General features: G+C 43.5%; 1 protein-coding gene across 1 annotated transcript in view; it reads left to right on the top strand.

The window, feature by feature from the left end:
- Positions 1–17,322, top strand: part of GABRB2 (gamma-aminobutyric acid type A receptor subunit beta2) — a 900,075-nt gene that overhangs the window by 857,450 nt on the left and 25,303 nt on the right. Inside the window, exons 7-8 of the mRNA XM_086931398.1 lie at positions 6,597–6,749; positions 8,748–8,992. Of these exons, the coding sequence (XP_086787524.1) occupies positions 6,597–6,749; positions 8,748–8,992 (398 nt within the window). The remainder of the gene's footprint in view (positions 1–6,596; positions 6,750–8,747; positions 8,993–17,322) is intronic.

Raw genomic sequence — 17,322 nt, 5'->3', positions numbered from 1 at the left:
GTCAATGAATTTTTTTTATCATTTTAATTTTGCCAAAGCAGGCGACTGAGTCTGTCTGAACCTGAGCGGCAAAGGACAGACAGTTGTCCCATTTGAAGCCAAGGTTCTTGACCGACTCTTTGGGAAGAGGGGCAATGCTCCATTCCTCCGGCCACTATAAGATGGAGGTGAGGGGAGATGGTTGTTTAAAAAACATAAGATCTCGGTCCTATCCGCATTGAGTTTCAAGAAATTGTGGTCCATCCAGGTCGCAATATTCCTGAGATATTTTTTGAGGGGGTCAAAGGTGGCAACGGATAAATCATTGAAGGTGAATAAAAGCTGAGTATCATCAGCATATGATGTTATTTTGATCCTCGATTTCGAAATCATATCGGCCAACGGGTTAAGGTATATATTAAAAAGAAGCAGGCTTAATGCTGAGCTCTGCGGGACACCCCAATTGAGGGGTCTCACCATGGAAGTGTAGGTATGGGTTTGAACCTGTTGTTTGCGGTCCGAAAGGAAGGAAGATAGCCAAGTCAATACTTTGCCCTGGACTCCTATGGACTTTAGGCGGTTCAGAAGGATAGGATAGGAATCGGCGTTGAATGCTGCAGACAAGTCTAACAGCACTAACACCGCTTTGCAGCCTCCATCTATTGCCCACCGTATTGAATCTGCCATTTCAATAAGGGCTGACTCCGTACTATATCCGGAGCGAAATCCAGATTGAGAATCATGAAGGAGGCCTTCTGGACTCAGTAAAACTGGCCAATTGTTGATGGACCAGCTTCTCTAAAATCTTTGCTGGAGCAGGTAGTAGGGAGATAGGTCTATAGTTACAATGGGCTTCTGGGTCTGCATTGGCTTTTTTTAGGATGGGCACCAGAAATGCGTGTTTCCACACTGCCTGGTAGATACCCAATCTCAGCGATGAGTTCCAAATGGGATTTAAATGGGGGTTGAGGAATCCTGCCAGGGCCTTGTATTGTTTAGCTAACCTGGGGTCGCTAAGTGATCCAGACTTGCATTTCTGTAGTTCCCAAAGAGAAGTTTCCTCTGAAATTTCAGTAAATTCTGAGAATACCGACATGGGGGTCTGTACCAGTACATGGGCCTCAAAGGTCTGGTGGTCGTCATGCAGTTTGGTAAAGGAAGCATAAATCAATGCAATTTTATCTTCAAAGAATTCAGAGAGTTTATTACATAGATTTTGTGACGTAGGATAGGTATAAGTCAGGGCCTGTGGATCAGTGAAGGATTTGACACTCTTAAAAATCTCCCTGGAAGAGTTCTTAGCTTTATTAATTCTATTGGATAGAAAGGCTCTTTTGTTCTTTATGAGTAGTTTGCGGTATTCATTGAGAGATGCGCGATAGTCAGCCTTGCTTTCTGCAGAATACGTGAGTCTCCAGCTGCGTTCGAGGACCTTACAGGCGTACTTTTTTTTGTCTGAGCTCCTCAGAGTACCAAGGTGCAGACGGGGAGGATGTGGGGGATTTTACTGATTTCTGAGGTGCCAGGGAGTCGAGAGCCCTGCCCACCCACTTATTCAAATTCGAGATACTAGACTCAAGATCGTGTGCTGGGGCTGGCTTAGAATCCTTCATGTGATGTGTTAGTGATTCTGGAGTGATTTTGCTCCAGTTCCTCCTAAACTCCTTAGGCATAGAGGTGACTTTATATGTGTGAGTCAACTGAAATTGAAAGGGAATTAGAAAGTGATCAGACCAAATTACTGGCTAAGGAGCATGGACCGTTATGTCGGGAAGATTGGAGCATATCAAATCCAGTGTGTGGCCTGCTTTGTGTGTAGGAAGAGAAACTAATTGCGTGAGGTTGCATCCTGCTAGAGTGGCAATAAAGTTTGAGCTATGTGGACAGGACACATCGTCCACGTGTAAGTTCAGGTCCCCCAGTATTGTGAAATTAGCGTAGTGTATGCATGCTTGATAGATATAGTCGGCCAAGGCCGTCAAATGAATCAGGCTAGAGTTAGGAGGTCCATAGAGTAGGAGGCCAGAGCAGGAAATGGACGCGGAGAGCATGATGCAGAAAGACAGACCTTCTATACAATCAATCTGCTCAAAGTGAGGTGTTGTGATCTCCCATTTTATTTGATAAACGACAGCCACTCCTCCTCCCTGTTTCCCGTTCTGTCTATTGGCACACAGAATAGCATAGGGTTCGGGAATAGCGAACATCAAAGACGGATTAGTGTTGTCACGAAGCCAGGTTTCTGTCAGAAATAGAAGGTCCCAATCGTTATCTTTAATGGACTGCAAGATATCAAATGCTTGTTTGACCATGGATCTACAATTTATTAATCCGGCCTTAACAGATATTGTCTAAGAGGATGAGGTAGAGTGTAAGGTATGCAGTGAGTTGCTTCTATGCTGACTGGAGTTGTTTAGGGAGAATCCACAATGCGGTCACACATATTTCATCTCACACTCTCCAAGTCTCTGGATCGTTGGGTGTGGGCACACATTAGGCCTAAGAACAGTCATATTCGTGTGGCTATAGGTGATCCTGCAAGAAAATAGGGAACCGGGCAGCATCTCTGGCCCTGGCCGCGGTCCGGTCGCGGACGGACGCTGTCGGGCCTGCCTATAGTGCATCTTCGGTGCGCCAGCGGTGCGCCCGCTGCGCGCGTCCACTCCGTGTCGGCGCCATAGTGAGCTTTAATAGGTAGATGCCTTTGCGAGACTAGAGTGCCACCCCGCCACAATGGCCGCTCTAGGTTGCAAATGCAGGAAGTGGAGGAGAAATATCCTGATTTTAGCAGCCTAGAAGGTACTCCCTCCACTCAATCAGCATGGATTAGCAGCAGTGGACCGGGGAGACCAAACTTCGAGCAAGAAGCGTGAGTAAAAAGAAGATAGTGCGATCTGCAAATACAGTTTATGATTTAAAACAATGTTTAAAATCCCGTGGTAAATATCAGCAAAGCGCTAGCGCAGCTTAGGAGCCTTTTGTGCCTCAGGCTGACTGTCTGACGCTATGCAAGCAGAATACCAGGAGCCAATTAGGTATTGATTCAAGTAGGCAGAGACGTGGTCTGTATATCCAACTCTGTTCCCTGAAAGCCAGCTGCTTCGAACTTTCTCCATTAACACAAGTAGTAGGTTATGGATGTCCAATGTTTGGTAACGGAACTGAATACATGCAACATTTCAGTTTATCCAAATGTGATAAATGTACATTTATAAGTTAAACAGAAAACAATTATAGAGACAGCTGTTATCCTGAATATTGTGGTGGTGGGACACTTATGGACCTTTGAAATTTGGGCAATCATGTACGTCACCTTATCCTACTATGCTGGGACCAAGCCCATTGTAAAAGAAAGGTTCTCAAGCCATAGAATATTTATTCTAAGCAAATTTACTACATTGGTAAAAAAAAAAAATAGAGGTATGATTTATACTTTTTTACTTCATCAGTCCTAGAACATTTGAGAGGGAAATGAACACCTTTGTTTGAGTTCGCAGAGTTTAAATTCGATCTCTAAAGCTGGGTGAAGAAAGGTACATTCACCCTTTGGGACAGTGGATGAAGTTTACTGACTTTGTTCAAATTCACTTGAAGCGACACATAGCTTCTATGACCACAGCTCTCTGCAGCATGACATCCCAACAAAGGTAGGAATGAACATCATACATTAGGGAGTTAGGTACCTGGTTAATTTTATAAATGTTATTATCAATCATAGCTGCCCTAGTCTCGTGATTCAACAGAAAATGCGACAAGTCTCACGCTTATTGGGGAGCTTGCTGATGGTTGCGCAATGCGGGCAACGACCGTCCACTCTCCACCCACTTGAAGTGGAATCCTTGTGGCAGATGATGAATAATCATGACATACTGATGCGCGCATGCTCAGCGACGCCCAGGAAGCTCACAGTGCTGAGGAGAGTCAGAAATGCTTTCTTGCTCTTGTGACAATTCTCTTTTCCTCATCTTTGGCAACATTGCATTTCACAAGGATGACAAATATTTAAAAAAATATTTGAAGCTACAAATCATTTGCTTCACAATTTCCCTATCTCACGTAAGCAGCGTAATCAAAACCTTACATTCTGAAAGGAATATTAAACTAAAGATAACTAGTGTGAGCACTGCTATTGATTTAGTGCAGCAGGTGTGTCAAAACATTGCTCACTTCCAGGGTCACAATTAGGATGTCTCACAACCTCTCAATCCAAAGAGCCTTTGTGATTGTTTATCCTTCTCTCCTTCCCCAACTGGCCCTACTGTTAATCTGCAGTTATCACTCAAAGATGCTTTTCAAAAATGTCAAGCCCAGCCTACCGGTAATGATGGCTTTCTGCAGTCTTCCACTGTAGTATGCTAGAGCTCTTTGGGCCTCATTTCTGAGGTTTGGCCGTAGGGAAGCGCAGTAGGCCTTCCTGCTGCGCTGCCCTACGGCAAAATCAAAGGGCAGGAATGCGCCGTATCTATAAGATACGGCGCATTCCTGTCCTATTTCCCTGCGCCGGCGCACAATGGGCTGCCTGCGCCAACACAGGCACCTTTGCACAATGGTGCAAGGGTACCTGCATTGTGGGGATGATGATTTTTGTACAGGAAGGGAAACACTTCCGTACAAAAATAATCACAAGAGGCTTTTCCTCTTTCTATGTGTGCTGCAGAATGCAGCACACATAGAAAAAGGAAATATGAGGAGAAATAATGATATTTCTCCCCGTTGCGCCTCCCTTACGCCTCCCGTGGGGAGGCGTAAACTTTTGCCACTGCCTCAGATTTACGATTTCTCGTAAATCTGGGGCAGTGTCAAAAGGCCATGGATGTTGCTGGGAACGCCCCAAACAACACCCATTGCACGCCCCTTTAACGCAGAACACTGTGTTAAAGGAACTGGGACCTCATTTATGAAAAGTGAGGCTTCGCTGCGTCAAAACAGCGATGCGTCACTTTCCATTGCGCCCTCCTTGCGACACCAATGATGCGTCATATTTACAGTATGACGCATTATTGCGCGAGGAGTTACACATACGTCAGTATTTCTGACGTATCTGTAAGCGCAAAAGTGACGCATTGCTGGAGTGTGTCACAAAAGTGACGCAACTCCAGCAATGCGTCCTTTAACATGGGGCAAGCCCCATGTGAAAGGGCCTGCGTCAGTCTTACGCCTGCTGTGAGGCAGGCATAAGAAATTGACACATATGCGTCCTAGAAGTGGCGCAGTGAAATCTTATAGATTTCACTGCATCACTTCTATGACCTTTTCTTGCGTCAGAACGCCCCCCTGCATACATTATACCTGGCGCAGGTATAATGTAGCGCAGGGTTTACAAAGTGACGCATCAACCTAGATGCGTCACTTTGTAAATTTGGTGCAACAAGGCACATTTTTTACTCTGCTGGTGCGTCGCAAAAAGTGACGCACCAGCAGCGTAAAAGTAGCGCACGGCCTCATAAATGAGGCCCCACTTTTTTTGTCTTAATGCTGCCTGATAAGGCAGCATTAAGACAAAAAAAGTGGCTTAGTGCTGCCTGATAAATATCACACAGGCTTCTGCGCCACGGAATGTCACAAAAAGTGATATTCCGATGGCGCAAGGGTAAATGAGGCCCTCCATATCTTCTAGCCTTGGCCATGGACTAAGTGATAGGAGATGGAGGTTACAGACTCTAAAGAGCGTAAAATGCATTTTCGATTGGATTTCCGAGTTTGGCGGTTTCATCAGTCTTTTCAGCACACTCTGCATTTGTTTGTTTCACAAATGCAAATGACAGTAGCGCCAACACAGCTTTCCAGGCTCTTGGGGTTAAAGAGTGAAGGGTTCTCAGCTGGATGATGACAACACTACAATTCAGAGAGCAACACGAGGCAGCTCAGCTTGTGACATATGCGTTTTACAAGGCATCAAAGCACCGCAGTTTGCTACTCAAAGTGCCACTATAATACGTTTGCAGATCAGTGTGCAGAAAGGAGGAAATCTATGACTGGGACACAATTTAACAGTTTCATATTCCATGGTTCAACATTCTAATATTTATAGAATTTCATCTGAAGCCCTATTCAATAACAAGTTTGTACTTACTGATATTTGCATTTATTATGCTACGCTGTAATTTTAATATGTTTTGCAAATTATTCACTTTGCACATATCAAGCACTGACAGCGTTAAGGTGCAATATCCTGTTACCGAGCTCTAATTCTTCTTCAAGTAATGTTTATCTGCAAACACCTGCCGGACAATTATAACTTAGAATGAGAATTAATTCTTCAAAGCTCATGATCCTTCTGCTACACTAACTACACAGCCACAGCCCTGGCAGGTAAAAGCGGTAGGGCAGGGTTGGGAGGAGGGGGGGGGGGGGGGGATTCGACAGATGACCACGAGGGAAAATGCAATAAATAATTAATTGTCCCTCATCATTGTCTGTCCAGCCCCACCTCTCTAATTTGCACGGGCTGTGGCTGTAACTACAGCATGGAAGTAACCTCAACATGTTTAATCTTGTCAGTATGGATCAAGCTGACATCTTCTCTCCAGGATTCTAGATTAGCACCGGTTGTTCAACGTTGTGAAAGACCCCAGTGCCACCATTTGAAATGTTGTGTTTTTTTGTATTGTTCTTAGGATCATATCCAAGGTTGTCTCTCAGTTTCAAGCTCAAGCGAAACATTGGCTACTTCATCTTGCAGACCTACATGCCTTCCATTTTAATCACCATCCTGTCATGGGTGTCCTTCTGGATCAACTACGATGCTTCGGCTGCAAGGGTTGCTTTAGGTAACGCATGCTCACCTCAATCCCAGAGCTACAGTATTTGGACAAGAAATGTCTTGTGTCCCATTGGATCTCCTGACTATGTAGAGAATCAACCTAATGATGTCATTTCCTGAAGTGCTCCTTGGAAATCCACAGGGTTCAGCTACACCCTCTTGTGATATATTGCAGTATTACAGTAATCAATAGATTGTAATAATATTCCAGCTATACTCAGTGTTGGTGTTTTGAGTGCAACTTCCCTAATGTGCCTAAAAAAGTAGAGGATGTATTTGATTTGTATGTTTTAATCGCCTCAGTCAATAAAATATATAAAAGATAGATTCGGAAACCAGCAAGCAGGGACACTAGGGAATTTGGTATTTAATAGAGAGAACACCTAAAAATAGTCATTATATTTCACTAAAGGATCCGCTTCAAATCTTCCCTTCTTCCATTATTAGTGCTACATCCATTGATGTAGCCACAGGTTATGGTCATGGTTCACAATATTTTCCAGTGACCAACCCCGTCCTTCACCTGGTCACTGCACTTACATTTGCACTGTCCATCTCCCGCTGGTAAGAAAGATCTGGCCTGCATCATCTGTAGACAAAACTGTGACTACAGTCATGTATCTGCTGTGGTGTTGGCTTGAATGGTAAGATGCCAATACATGTACTTTGTTAATATAGCTATTGTCTTGTTTAATAGTAGTACAACATAAAGGTACGAGATATATTTGTTAATTAAGGAAAAAAAATAATTTTTTCTGATAATGGCAATAACTGAACCGGATCCCTGTAGCCCACAGGGCATCATTCAAAGATTCCATGAGAAATCCGCTTGCTGCCTTCGGTATATCACTAGTGAAAAAATGCACTCAAATTGGCTTTGAATTTTCTGTTCAGCTTGAGGTTTCATATTTGCTGTCTTCCAGTGTGGCCATTTGAAAGTATTAGAGGTGTATTTCTCTGATCTACTTTCAAGCACTTGAAACTTCTTTTGCTTTTCCTTGAGATGTAAAACTAGCATGCATGGTGCTCTCCTCAGGCAGTTGAAGATCTGAAGGCTTCTTTTCTTCCATCGAGAAGATCAAATGACGATAAATGTGTTTCGGTTTCACAGTTGTATTTTTTCGATTGATCGGTATATAATATATTTTTCAAGCTTTTTTAACATGATCGATGGATGCAGGGATGGAAGGATGAAAGATTAAATAAATATAATTAACGGCTAGTTGCCTTTGTGTGTTTGATGAATGGATAGAGTAAGTGGATGGATGTTTAGATCAATAGATAGGGATGGATGGATGGCGATTAGCCCAAGTGCATAGTTTTTCCACTAATTCAATCACCACATGTAAATATATTCCCTATATCGTCAGACAAAAAAGACTTGAGGCCAAAGACAAAGCCAAACACAGTGGAATGTCAGGAATGTGACCCCTATGTAAATATCTCCCTTTAGATTACAATAAAATGTGAAATTGGTTTCAGTGAGACCTGCACACAAAGTTACACAATTACAAATAACTCCCAAAGAAGACCTCTTGAAGCCCTCGAGTAAGATTATTCATTGGTGAGAACTCAATATCATTCATGATAGTACTCAGTGACCTACATATAAGGAGATTAGAGGGTATTTTATTGATGTAGAAACACGGAGGAAATGACAAATTCTATTGGTGTGCTTAGGTTCAAAGTAAAAGAGATTGTGCTGGTATGGGCGGGGAGAGAGTATGAGGGACTAAGATGAGTGGATGGAGAGAGCATGAGATTCTGATGACATCTGATAAAAGAATGATGTTGAAATGGCAATAAGAAAATGTCAATTAATGAGACTTACATGAATTGATTACCTCAATAATAAGACAGAAGACAACTGTCTGCACAAATAAAGTGTTTTTTTGAAGAACTAAACCCTCTATTGGAAGTGGTGTCATTAAGCAGGAAGCATGCATTCCAAATGTGCCAGCAAGAAAGGTGAATATTTCTAGCACACAACTCTCTCTTCTTGCAGGAATCACAACTGTGCTCACCATGACAACCATCAACACCCATCTGCGAGAAACCCTTCCCAAAATTCCATATGTGAAAGCTATCGACATGTACCTGATGGGATGCTTTGTGTTTGTGTTCATGGCATTGTTGGAGTATGCACTGGTCAACTACATCTTCTTCGGCAGAGGACCACAGCGCCAGAAGAGAGCTGCAGAGCGAGCCGCAACCGCTAACAATGAGAAAATGCGACAGGAGGTCAATAAGGTAAATTGAGGGTTTTGCCAATGGTGCCCTCTGAACATCGATGGTTGTGCACTGCTAAAAGCTGTGCATAGCATATTCCCTGGCATGAAGGTATCACTTGTTAAACCTTGTGTAGCCTGCAGACAGTAAAAGAGAATAAATGGAAAGACTGTTTTGACATCCTGATATACTTGGGAAGATAGGGCTTAAGTTATGTAAGTTAGACTTAGTATATGGCAGACCAACTCTGCCAGTGCTTGTCTGCGCTAGATATTCAAGTCATTTGGTGTTTCCTAGTTTTAAGTTGCCTACTGTTCCCCTCTGATGGCTGTCACCGCCTAGGTGAGTCTCACAGGCATCAGGGCTCTCTGTTCCTGAAGCCTGAAATGAGGCCATTGTCTCCAACATCCACGCTTTGGTGGATATTTTCGCTGTCTAATTTCTACTGAGTTTCCTTTGTTTAGTTCAGTGAAACTGCCAAGAACCAAGACCTGGGGATGCTTCCAATTCCAGGTTTTTATAGTTTATATTGCAAAATTTTTATTTCATAGTCTCTAGTATATTAACTAGGAAATGGGGCAGCACTGCGAGCAACTTTGCAGTGCGGCACTTCATAATTAAAATAAATGCAGGGAAGCGCCAAATTCCCAGGAATATGGCGCACCCCTCTGTTTTCCCTTGCGCCACCACTAAAAATTGCTGCCTAGGGCTAGAGTAGACACGTGCTTCATTTTGCAAGAGTACCTGCATTGTAGGGATGATTGTTTATGTACAGGAAGGTGTTCCATCCTGCACATAAACAATCAATAATGGCATGCTGATGCTTCTCTGTGTGCTCAGAATGCATCACACTTAGATAGAGCAGACAACGGTGAGAAATAAAAGTATTTCTCCTTATTAAACCACTCTAATGCCTACTTTGCTGGTGTTAGTTTTTGAAGCTGTCCCAGATTTACTGATTCTTGTAAATCTTGAGCAGTGTCAAAATGCAATGGGTTTTGGATGGAAACACCCACAGCAACACCCATTGCACGCCCCTTTCAAGCAAAGTGATGCATGAAAAGAGGCGGTATTTACAAGGTGGCTTTAAGCTACTCAAATTGGCTTAGCACCGCTTTGTAAATATGGATCAGGGAACTGCGCCAGCAAAACGTAAAAAAAAAGTGAAGTTCTGGTTGCGCAATGCCCTTGGAAATATGCCTCTCTATTCCTCCCTAGAATTATCATTTTATTCTTTGCATGCGCCAGGCAGGGCCTTTCCTCCAGGCCCCATGTGCTAGTGCCTGGCTCTGTGGGGGGATTGCTCTGTCATTGCAGCAGCTGACTCCTTGCTTCAACAGCCTCAGCTGATGCGACTCCAAGGTGTCTATCTGACTTAAGATGTCATTCTGGGGTGGTCTCTCGGGAGTGTAATATTGCAGAGTTCCTATTCCCAATATAAAAGTTCTTTGTAGTGCTCGGCTGTGACCTCCCTCACCAAAATGGAAGATCTTCAAATAGTGTGATTCCAGTGGTTACAGCGGTATTCATTTACTATTCATTTACTGTTAAAATGTAGTATTCATTTAGTAAGCATGAAGGCTAAGTAGTATGCCCACAAGCCGAAATATGCTAATGAGGGAATACTAGTTCTACTCAACTACCCTTCAAATTCATAGCGAATACTTCAATTGATTGATAAAAGAAGACTAGTAGTATTCTATAAGAATAGTATTTGAAGCTTACTAGTATTCTGTTAGGGTTTATTTGCAGCTCTTGTGCTATTTCTAGAGCAAAATGAAGGGTAGTCTCATTGATTGTGACCACTATTTGAAGACTAGTGGTATTCTTTGTGACCACTATTTGAAGACTAGTGGTATTCTTTGTGACCACTGTTTGAAGACTAGTGGTATTCTTTGTGACCACTATTTGAAGACTAGTGGTATTCTTTGTGAGCAGTATCTGAATACTAACGGCAATGATTGTGAGGGAAGCGCGGGGAGGAGGGGGGTTCACGCGGCAGCCGGCACTCCTCCTCACCTGTGTCGTCGGTGCTGGCTGCGTCTCTCCCGGGCGTGGCCTGCCTGTCCCGCCCTGTACTCCGGGCTGCAGACAGTCCAGACACAAGAGCAGTTGGGTTACGGTGACTGCTGCAGCCCTGGACCCTGTCAGCCCCGCCTTCGATGACACTAGCTCAGGATGTGGACGACGGTGCTGCACCTCCGAGTACGGTCTGTGCCAAAAGAGGCAAATGAAAAGTTTAAAAAATAAAAAAAAATGATTACATTCACCAAGCAAACTTGTCACTGAATATATACTTTTATGTAGCGCAGCCACAATATTTGTTGTAATTAGCAAGTATCACTGACTTCCAAATAGAATTATTGTCAGTGAGGAGCTATTTTACGATATTTGGAGCCTTCTACTATCCTCTAAAGCCATGTAGTGCCGTTTAGAGCTACCCTTTTCCTAAAACCAACGGTATAGACTTAAGCAAAATGCAGACTTATAGGATTTAGATTAACAGAGCATTTTCATCATTTAAATAAAAAAAATGCAGCCCATGATTTTCTCAATCTGCTAGTTTTACAAATTGGTTATAACTCGGGGTTAGGTTTTGCTCTGCATCAAATGAAAATATAATCCAGCAAACATCATGTCATAACCAAATCAATTCTTTTTAGGGGTGTTCGGCATTACAGAGTTTTCCTCTGAAATATTGTGAAGTTTTTTTTCAAAATTTCCCAAATTTCTTGCAGTTCACAAAAGTTCATAAGATTTCAAAGATCGGGAGTTACTTCGTAGGTTTATATTGGCATGAGTGCTCCACATGAAACGTGTTAAATTTGGGCTTTTAATGTTGGACAACAGTGGCCATCCAAGCACACTTTATCAGTGACCCACTCTGTGCCACTGTACAATGGGCAGGCAGAAAACAAGCATTTGCAATGCAATAGGCCTCGTATTAGGAAAGTGTGAGCTATTGGTATTGTAAATGACAATTTTCTTAAATATGTGTTGGCTTTGAAAATATATAAATTAATAGCAGTGGTGTCCCAGAGTGATGCGGTGGTGCCCCAGAGTGATGCAGGGGTGTCCCAGAGTGATGTGGTGGTGTCCCAGAGTGACGTGGTGGTGCCCCAGAGTGATGTGGTGGTGCCCCAGAGTGATGTGGTGGTGTCCCAGAGTGATGTGGTGGTGTCCCAGAGTAAAGTGGTGGCGTCCCAGAGTAAAGTGGTGGTGTCCCATAGTAAAGTGGTGGTGTCCCATAGTAAGGTGGTGGTGTCCCATAGTAAGGTGGTGGTGTCCCATAGTAAAGTGGGTGTCCCATAGTAAAGTGGTGGTTTCCCATAGAACGTTCAGCACAGCAGGGGAATTATCCCAGCGTGCGAGCGTTCTAATGGCCATAACGAGCTCAGCTCGTCATGAGCACTGGAGCACTGTAGCCCATGACGAGCTCAGCTCGTCATGAGCATGCACGGGTTAAACACCTTCTGATACTTAATCTGCACATTCCCATGTGCTTTTATGTAATACAAGATTGCTGCCTGCTTTAGAGGCGCCCCTAAAATTGCCAGCCTTTGCCCACACTGGGCCAGTAATCAATCAAGAGAGCACCAGCAAAACCAACAGCTAGTATGACTGTCAGAAGAGACCCACCTGTTTTAAATTACCCCAAAGATACAAAGAAGCACAGCCGCCATAAAGCCGGTTGCATTTGCCAACAAGTGCTTGAAATAATGTGTGCACGTACCTGCGGTATTGCTGTCAGGTTTTTAAGATTACTGATGTGCGACATTTCAATTGAGATTACAATCGTAGAGCACACCGAGGCACCAAAGGCATGTATTAGGCACAAGTGGTCTCGGAAGTGTAAGAAAGTGCACATAACATTCCCAACTTTCAAGGTTGTACGAGGCTTTAAACATATCCCAGCCTTACACGTTCTATTTTTTCAGAGCTCGAAAAAGCAAAAATCATTGAGCAAGGCATTTTTCAGAAAAGTAAGGGAAGATGTAGAGCTACCTCTTGTAAGTCTATCGCTTCAGTGAATCAGGTAAAATATCAGAAATGTTCACAATGCACAGGCCTTGATCTATGTATGCTGCAAGGTATGTTTCTGTGGTGACTAGGCGGCCGCCCATTATTTCTTGACTGGAGGCCTATATTATACTCAACTTTGATAATGGTTGCGGCTTGTGCACCGTCACGTTACTGCAATAAATCACAATGTTTTAATCTTGATTTATTGCAGCCACGTGACGGTGCGCAAGACGCAACCACCCATAGCTGTCAAGGTTTCAGATTGCTATGTGTGACATTTTCATAATTTCAGTGAAATTATGAGAGACATTCAACAACTATGAGTGACACTTCCTCTCGAGAAATATCAAGCAATGAAGACGAGGGAAACATACAATTATCAGAAATGACACCATTAGAGCAACGAGAAACTCTTAAGAAGATCTTAAAACATACCTGCAACAAAAAGCACCAGAAATGGATTGGAACTAACCTTGTGCCCTTGCAATCGGATTGGTCAGTGGGCAAGGACACTAGGCATCGGGCAAGGCTCAGGAGAGTGAGGCTGAGGAGCACATAGGTTGCAGCCAGCCTGGACGAACGCTTAATCAACAGCGGAGTTACCAAGAGAGGAGATAATTCAATTTAGTTGTATGACTTAGGCCATTGCAGAAGAGCACTCCACTTACTGTTAGCTGTACGTATATAATTATATCCTGGGCTGACTTGTTTGTTTGTTGATGCCCCCAATGACAACCTCAGCTACGGACTCCCTCACTACCACTCTTTAACAGTGCCCCTCAAGTCTCTATAGCCACTCTTTTGCTGAGATGCATTTAATTAGGTTTATAGCGTCACTCACACACGTGTAGGGTGACAGAGCACTCTACATCACACACATTACACAGAGACAATCAAAATGTGAAGATCAGTGTATAGGAATGTCACATAGGCTAGAGGATAGAGGACTACAAGGGGTAAGAGGCACACATCATCCATACTGATAGACACTATAGTTTAAGAGTGCTTGGTCTAGAGAGGCACAAACACAGAATTTAAAACGTAACATCGTGTTTAGGGGTTTCTCTTTAATAATAAGAACTGATTATTTTCTTTACCAAAATGAACCCCTTATGCAACATTCTAATAATGAAAGACTGGGGGGGGGGGTCATAGCACTCTATATCTTGCAGTTTGTATGCAGCTCTTCTATGACAGTTAATAACTCACTGGGATTTTAACTTAAACACTCACTGAAAGTAAACAAAATGATGTCTCGAACAAACCACTAACTTATTTACATGATATGCTCTCCCTGATCTGCATCTCCCTGATCTTTGCAGCTGGCATATTAACTTTTTGCTCTACTTAATATTCAATATCATGACATTTTCTTTGTTGTACGAACATTTATGGAGGAAAGGAAGACAGAAACAGATGCTTGTAAAACTAAAATACCTGCACACAACGTGAACACTACTTGCAGTCATTAATAACGTATTTGCTCCTAATTGATTGTAATCAGTTTACATTGACAAAGGGCTGCCATCCACAGTGAACTTCTAGAGCTTGACTCGAGCTGTGTAAACAATCAGAGTAAGAGTCTCGGGAATAAATATTTAGATATGGCTGTGAAGACGACCATAGGGAATCTTCCTCAGGGTAACGGACCGAAAAGGGAAACAGTGCCCGAGGAAAAAGCTTGCATTTGAAAACAAAGCTTTACCGGCAGGCAGCTGAAAGAAACCGCCGGTGCAGTCAGGATAGGTGCCACATCCTCGCACTGGACTCGGGAGCAATCATCACGGTCCCAATCTCCACTCATCAGAACGGTCGGAACCGGGGCCAATTTGAACTTTGATTTTAATTCCTGGCCGGCCGCCCGCCCCACAATGCATCCCTGCGGGCGTCAGACTAGGGCAGGAAAGAATGCCAGAGGCTATAATAAATTAAATGATGGCCTGCGCCCACGCGGTCATCTCTGGCATCAGTGAGGCCTCGCCTCGCTCACGAGACGCGCACTTTCAAATGCGCGCCACCGTGACCCTAAGAGTGAAAAACCCAGAGACATCGGCGCGGAATTGTAAGATATTTTGTCACGTCTGGGACGTGGATGGGTCCGTAGTTGAAGCTCATATTTCGAGCCAGTCTTCAATGTGCTCAGGGGGCCCCGTGGTCCCCCCGCACCGCGGGGGCCTTTGTTACGCCCCTGGCACGCAAACTAGCCAGCCACCCTTTAGCTCTTAATACAAACTCCCCACGCTACGGCAGAGCGGTATCATTGATTTAAATTTACCGCCACGGCCGGACGGTGCTATCACGTAGCCCAGGCTGCCAACGTCTCAAACTTTGAACTGCGGTCGTATTAGGAGCCAGTACGCAACCAGTGTACGTCATCGCGTCAGCGCTCCGCAAGTAGACAGGGAAAAAATACTACCCACAAAACGGGAGGCCACAAGCAATCCAGCAAAGTATCCAAACGTGCAAAAAGTGGCAATGACTGGGGAAAGAATGAAATATGAAAAGTAAAGAAATCACATTTAAAAAAAAGGTGAATGTGAAAAAAATAAGAAATAATCCAAGTAAACAAGCATTGAAAATGCATAAGGTCTCGCCCTCCTTTAAGTTAAGGCAATTCTGTTTGTAATTACGTGGCTTTTTAGCTTTGCTGTTATTAGTGTCTTTCAAACTTTCATGTACATATCAAGCATATGTTAGCATATATGTATATGAATATATATATGTCTGCATGCATTTACATTTGTATTTATATTGATATGCAGATTATATATATGTTCATATATGTATGTATGTATATATACCCATACAAATATATATATATATATATATATATATATATATATATATATATATATATATATATATATATATATATATATATATATATATATATATATATATATATATATATATATATATATATATATATTTATATCCAACAATATGCAGTTCCCAAAATTCGGAAGAGCCAGAGGAGACCAAGATAATTGCAACAGACTTTTATTCTTGAATCACAGCCTGCCAGCCGAGTCTCTTAAGACAGGTAAAATCACACCATGGTATAGCCAAACGCGTTTCGAGTAAGTCTCTTCGTCAGTGGATAGTTCGGAGTGCGAGGGGAAAGAGTGTTTTGCAGCACCTCTTCATTTTAAACATCTTCCCGCCCAGGGGGCGTGGCCTCACGGCATCCTGAGAGACGTAGTTCGTGCTTTGTTTCACCACAGTGGGTACGTTGTCCCCCAGTCACAATATCCATAAATAACAGGTACCCCATCATAAGGTCTCAGCCCCGCTTTGTTGCTGCCATTCCTGCTGTGAGAAGACACCGTACTGCTTAGGTGCGTGCTCACTCTCCTCCGCTCGTTGGCAGCATCATCTGACGCCGCCGCGGACCCGCTCACCCAGCAGTCGGCTCTTTCCAACGACCTGGGCAGGCCGTTAACATATCCAAAAATATGCAGGTCCCAAAATTCGGAAGAGCCAGGGGAGGTCCGCGGCGGCGTCAAATGATGCTGACAACGAGTGGAGGAGAGTGAGCACGCACCTAGGCAGAACGGTGTCTTCTCACAGCAGGAATGGCAGCAACAAAGCGGACAAGCATCTAGTTATCCTGTTCATTTGATGATGCAAAGCGGTATTGATAACGTTTTCAGCACACAGAAGCATAAAAAACGCTGTTTGACAGTAAGCACAAAACCTCCGCCATGGCATGTAATAATATTTCACAAATGGCTGTGTTTGCGCGCATTTTAAGAATAACTTGCATTTAAGAACTTATTTATTATGGTCTACATTGTGCGACTACGAGTCTGTCTTCGTATACACTCTTTCTGTAGTTCTGTCACATGACTGTTTGGGTGGTGCACGGTAGTTGACCACATCGCTGCTGTGGTTATTTTTCCCCTGTGCAGGAAATAGCTATTCTCCTATATTCATGACGAGCTCAGCTCGTCATCAGCACAGCTCAACTGTGCCTCATGACGAGCTGAGCTTGTCATGAGCATGGAAGGGGGTAAATGGCAACTGATAATATTTAAAAAAACTCGGTGAACAAGCCTGCTGGTCAGGCGAAATGCGTCCGAAGGGCTGACTATGACTAGCTCCTGAGTGTACCAAAGACTCCCGAGGCACTCGCGGGCGGGTGTCGTTGCCCGTCGGTACCAACGCGTTAAGTATAGCGGCTCCAATCGTCCCTCTCTTCAGAAACGATAACGCACTTGCGGGGGTTATGTTTTACAACAGTTCTTTATTCGGCTTTCAGACAAGTCTGGAAAGCCGAATAAAGAACTATTGTAAAACATAACCCCCGCACTCTCTCTTCAGAAACG

The sequence above is a fragment of the Lissotriton vulgaris genome, chromosome 7 (assembly GCF_964263255.1).
Source record: "Lissotriton vulgaris chromosome 7, aLisVul1.2, whole genome shotgun sequence".
Classification (NCBI taxonomy): domain Eukaryota; kingdom Metazoa; phylum Chordata; class Amphibia; order Caudata; family Salamandridae; genus Lissotriton; species Lissotriton vulgaris.
The sequence above is the reverse complement of the archived record's forward strand: the minus strand, read 5'-3'. Positions and strand labels throughout refer to the sequence as shown.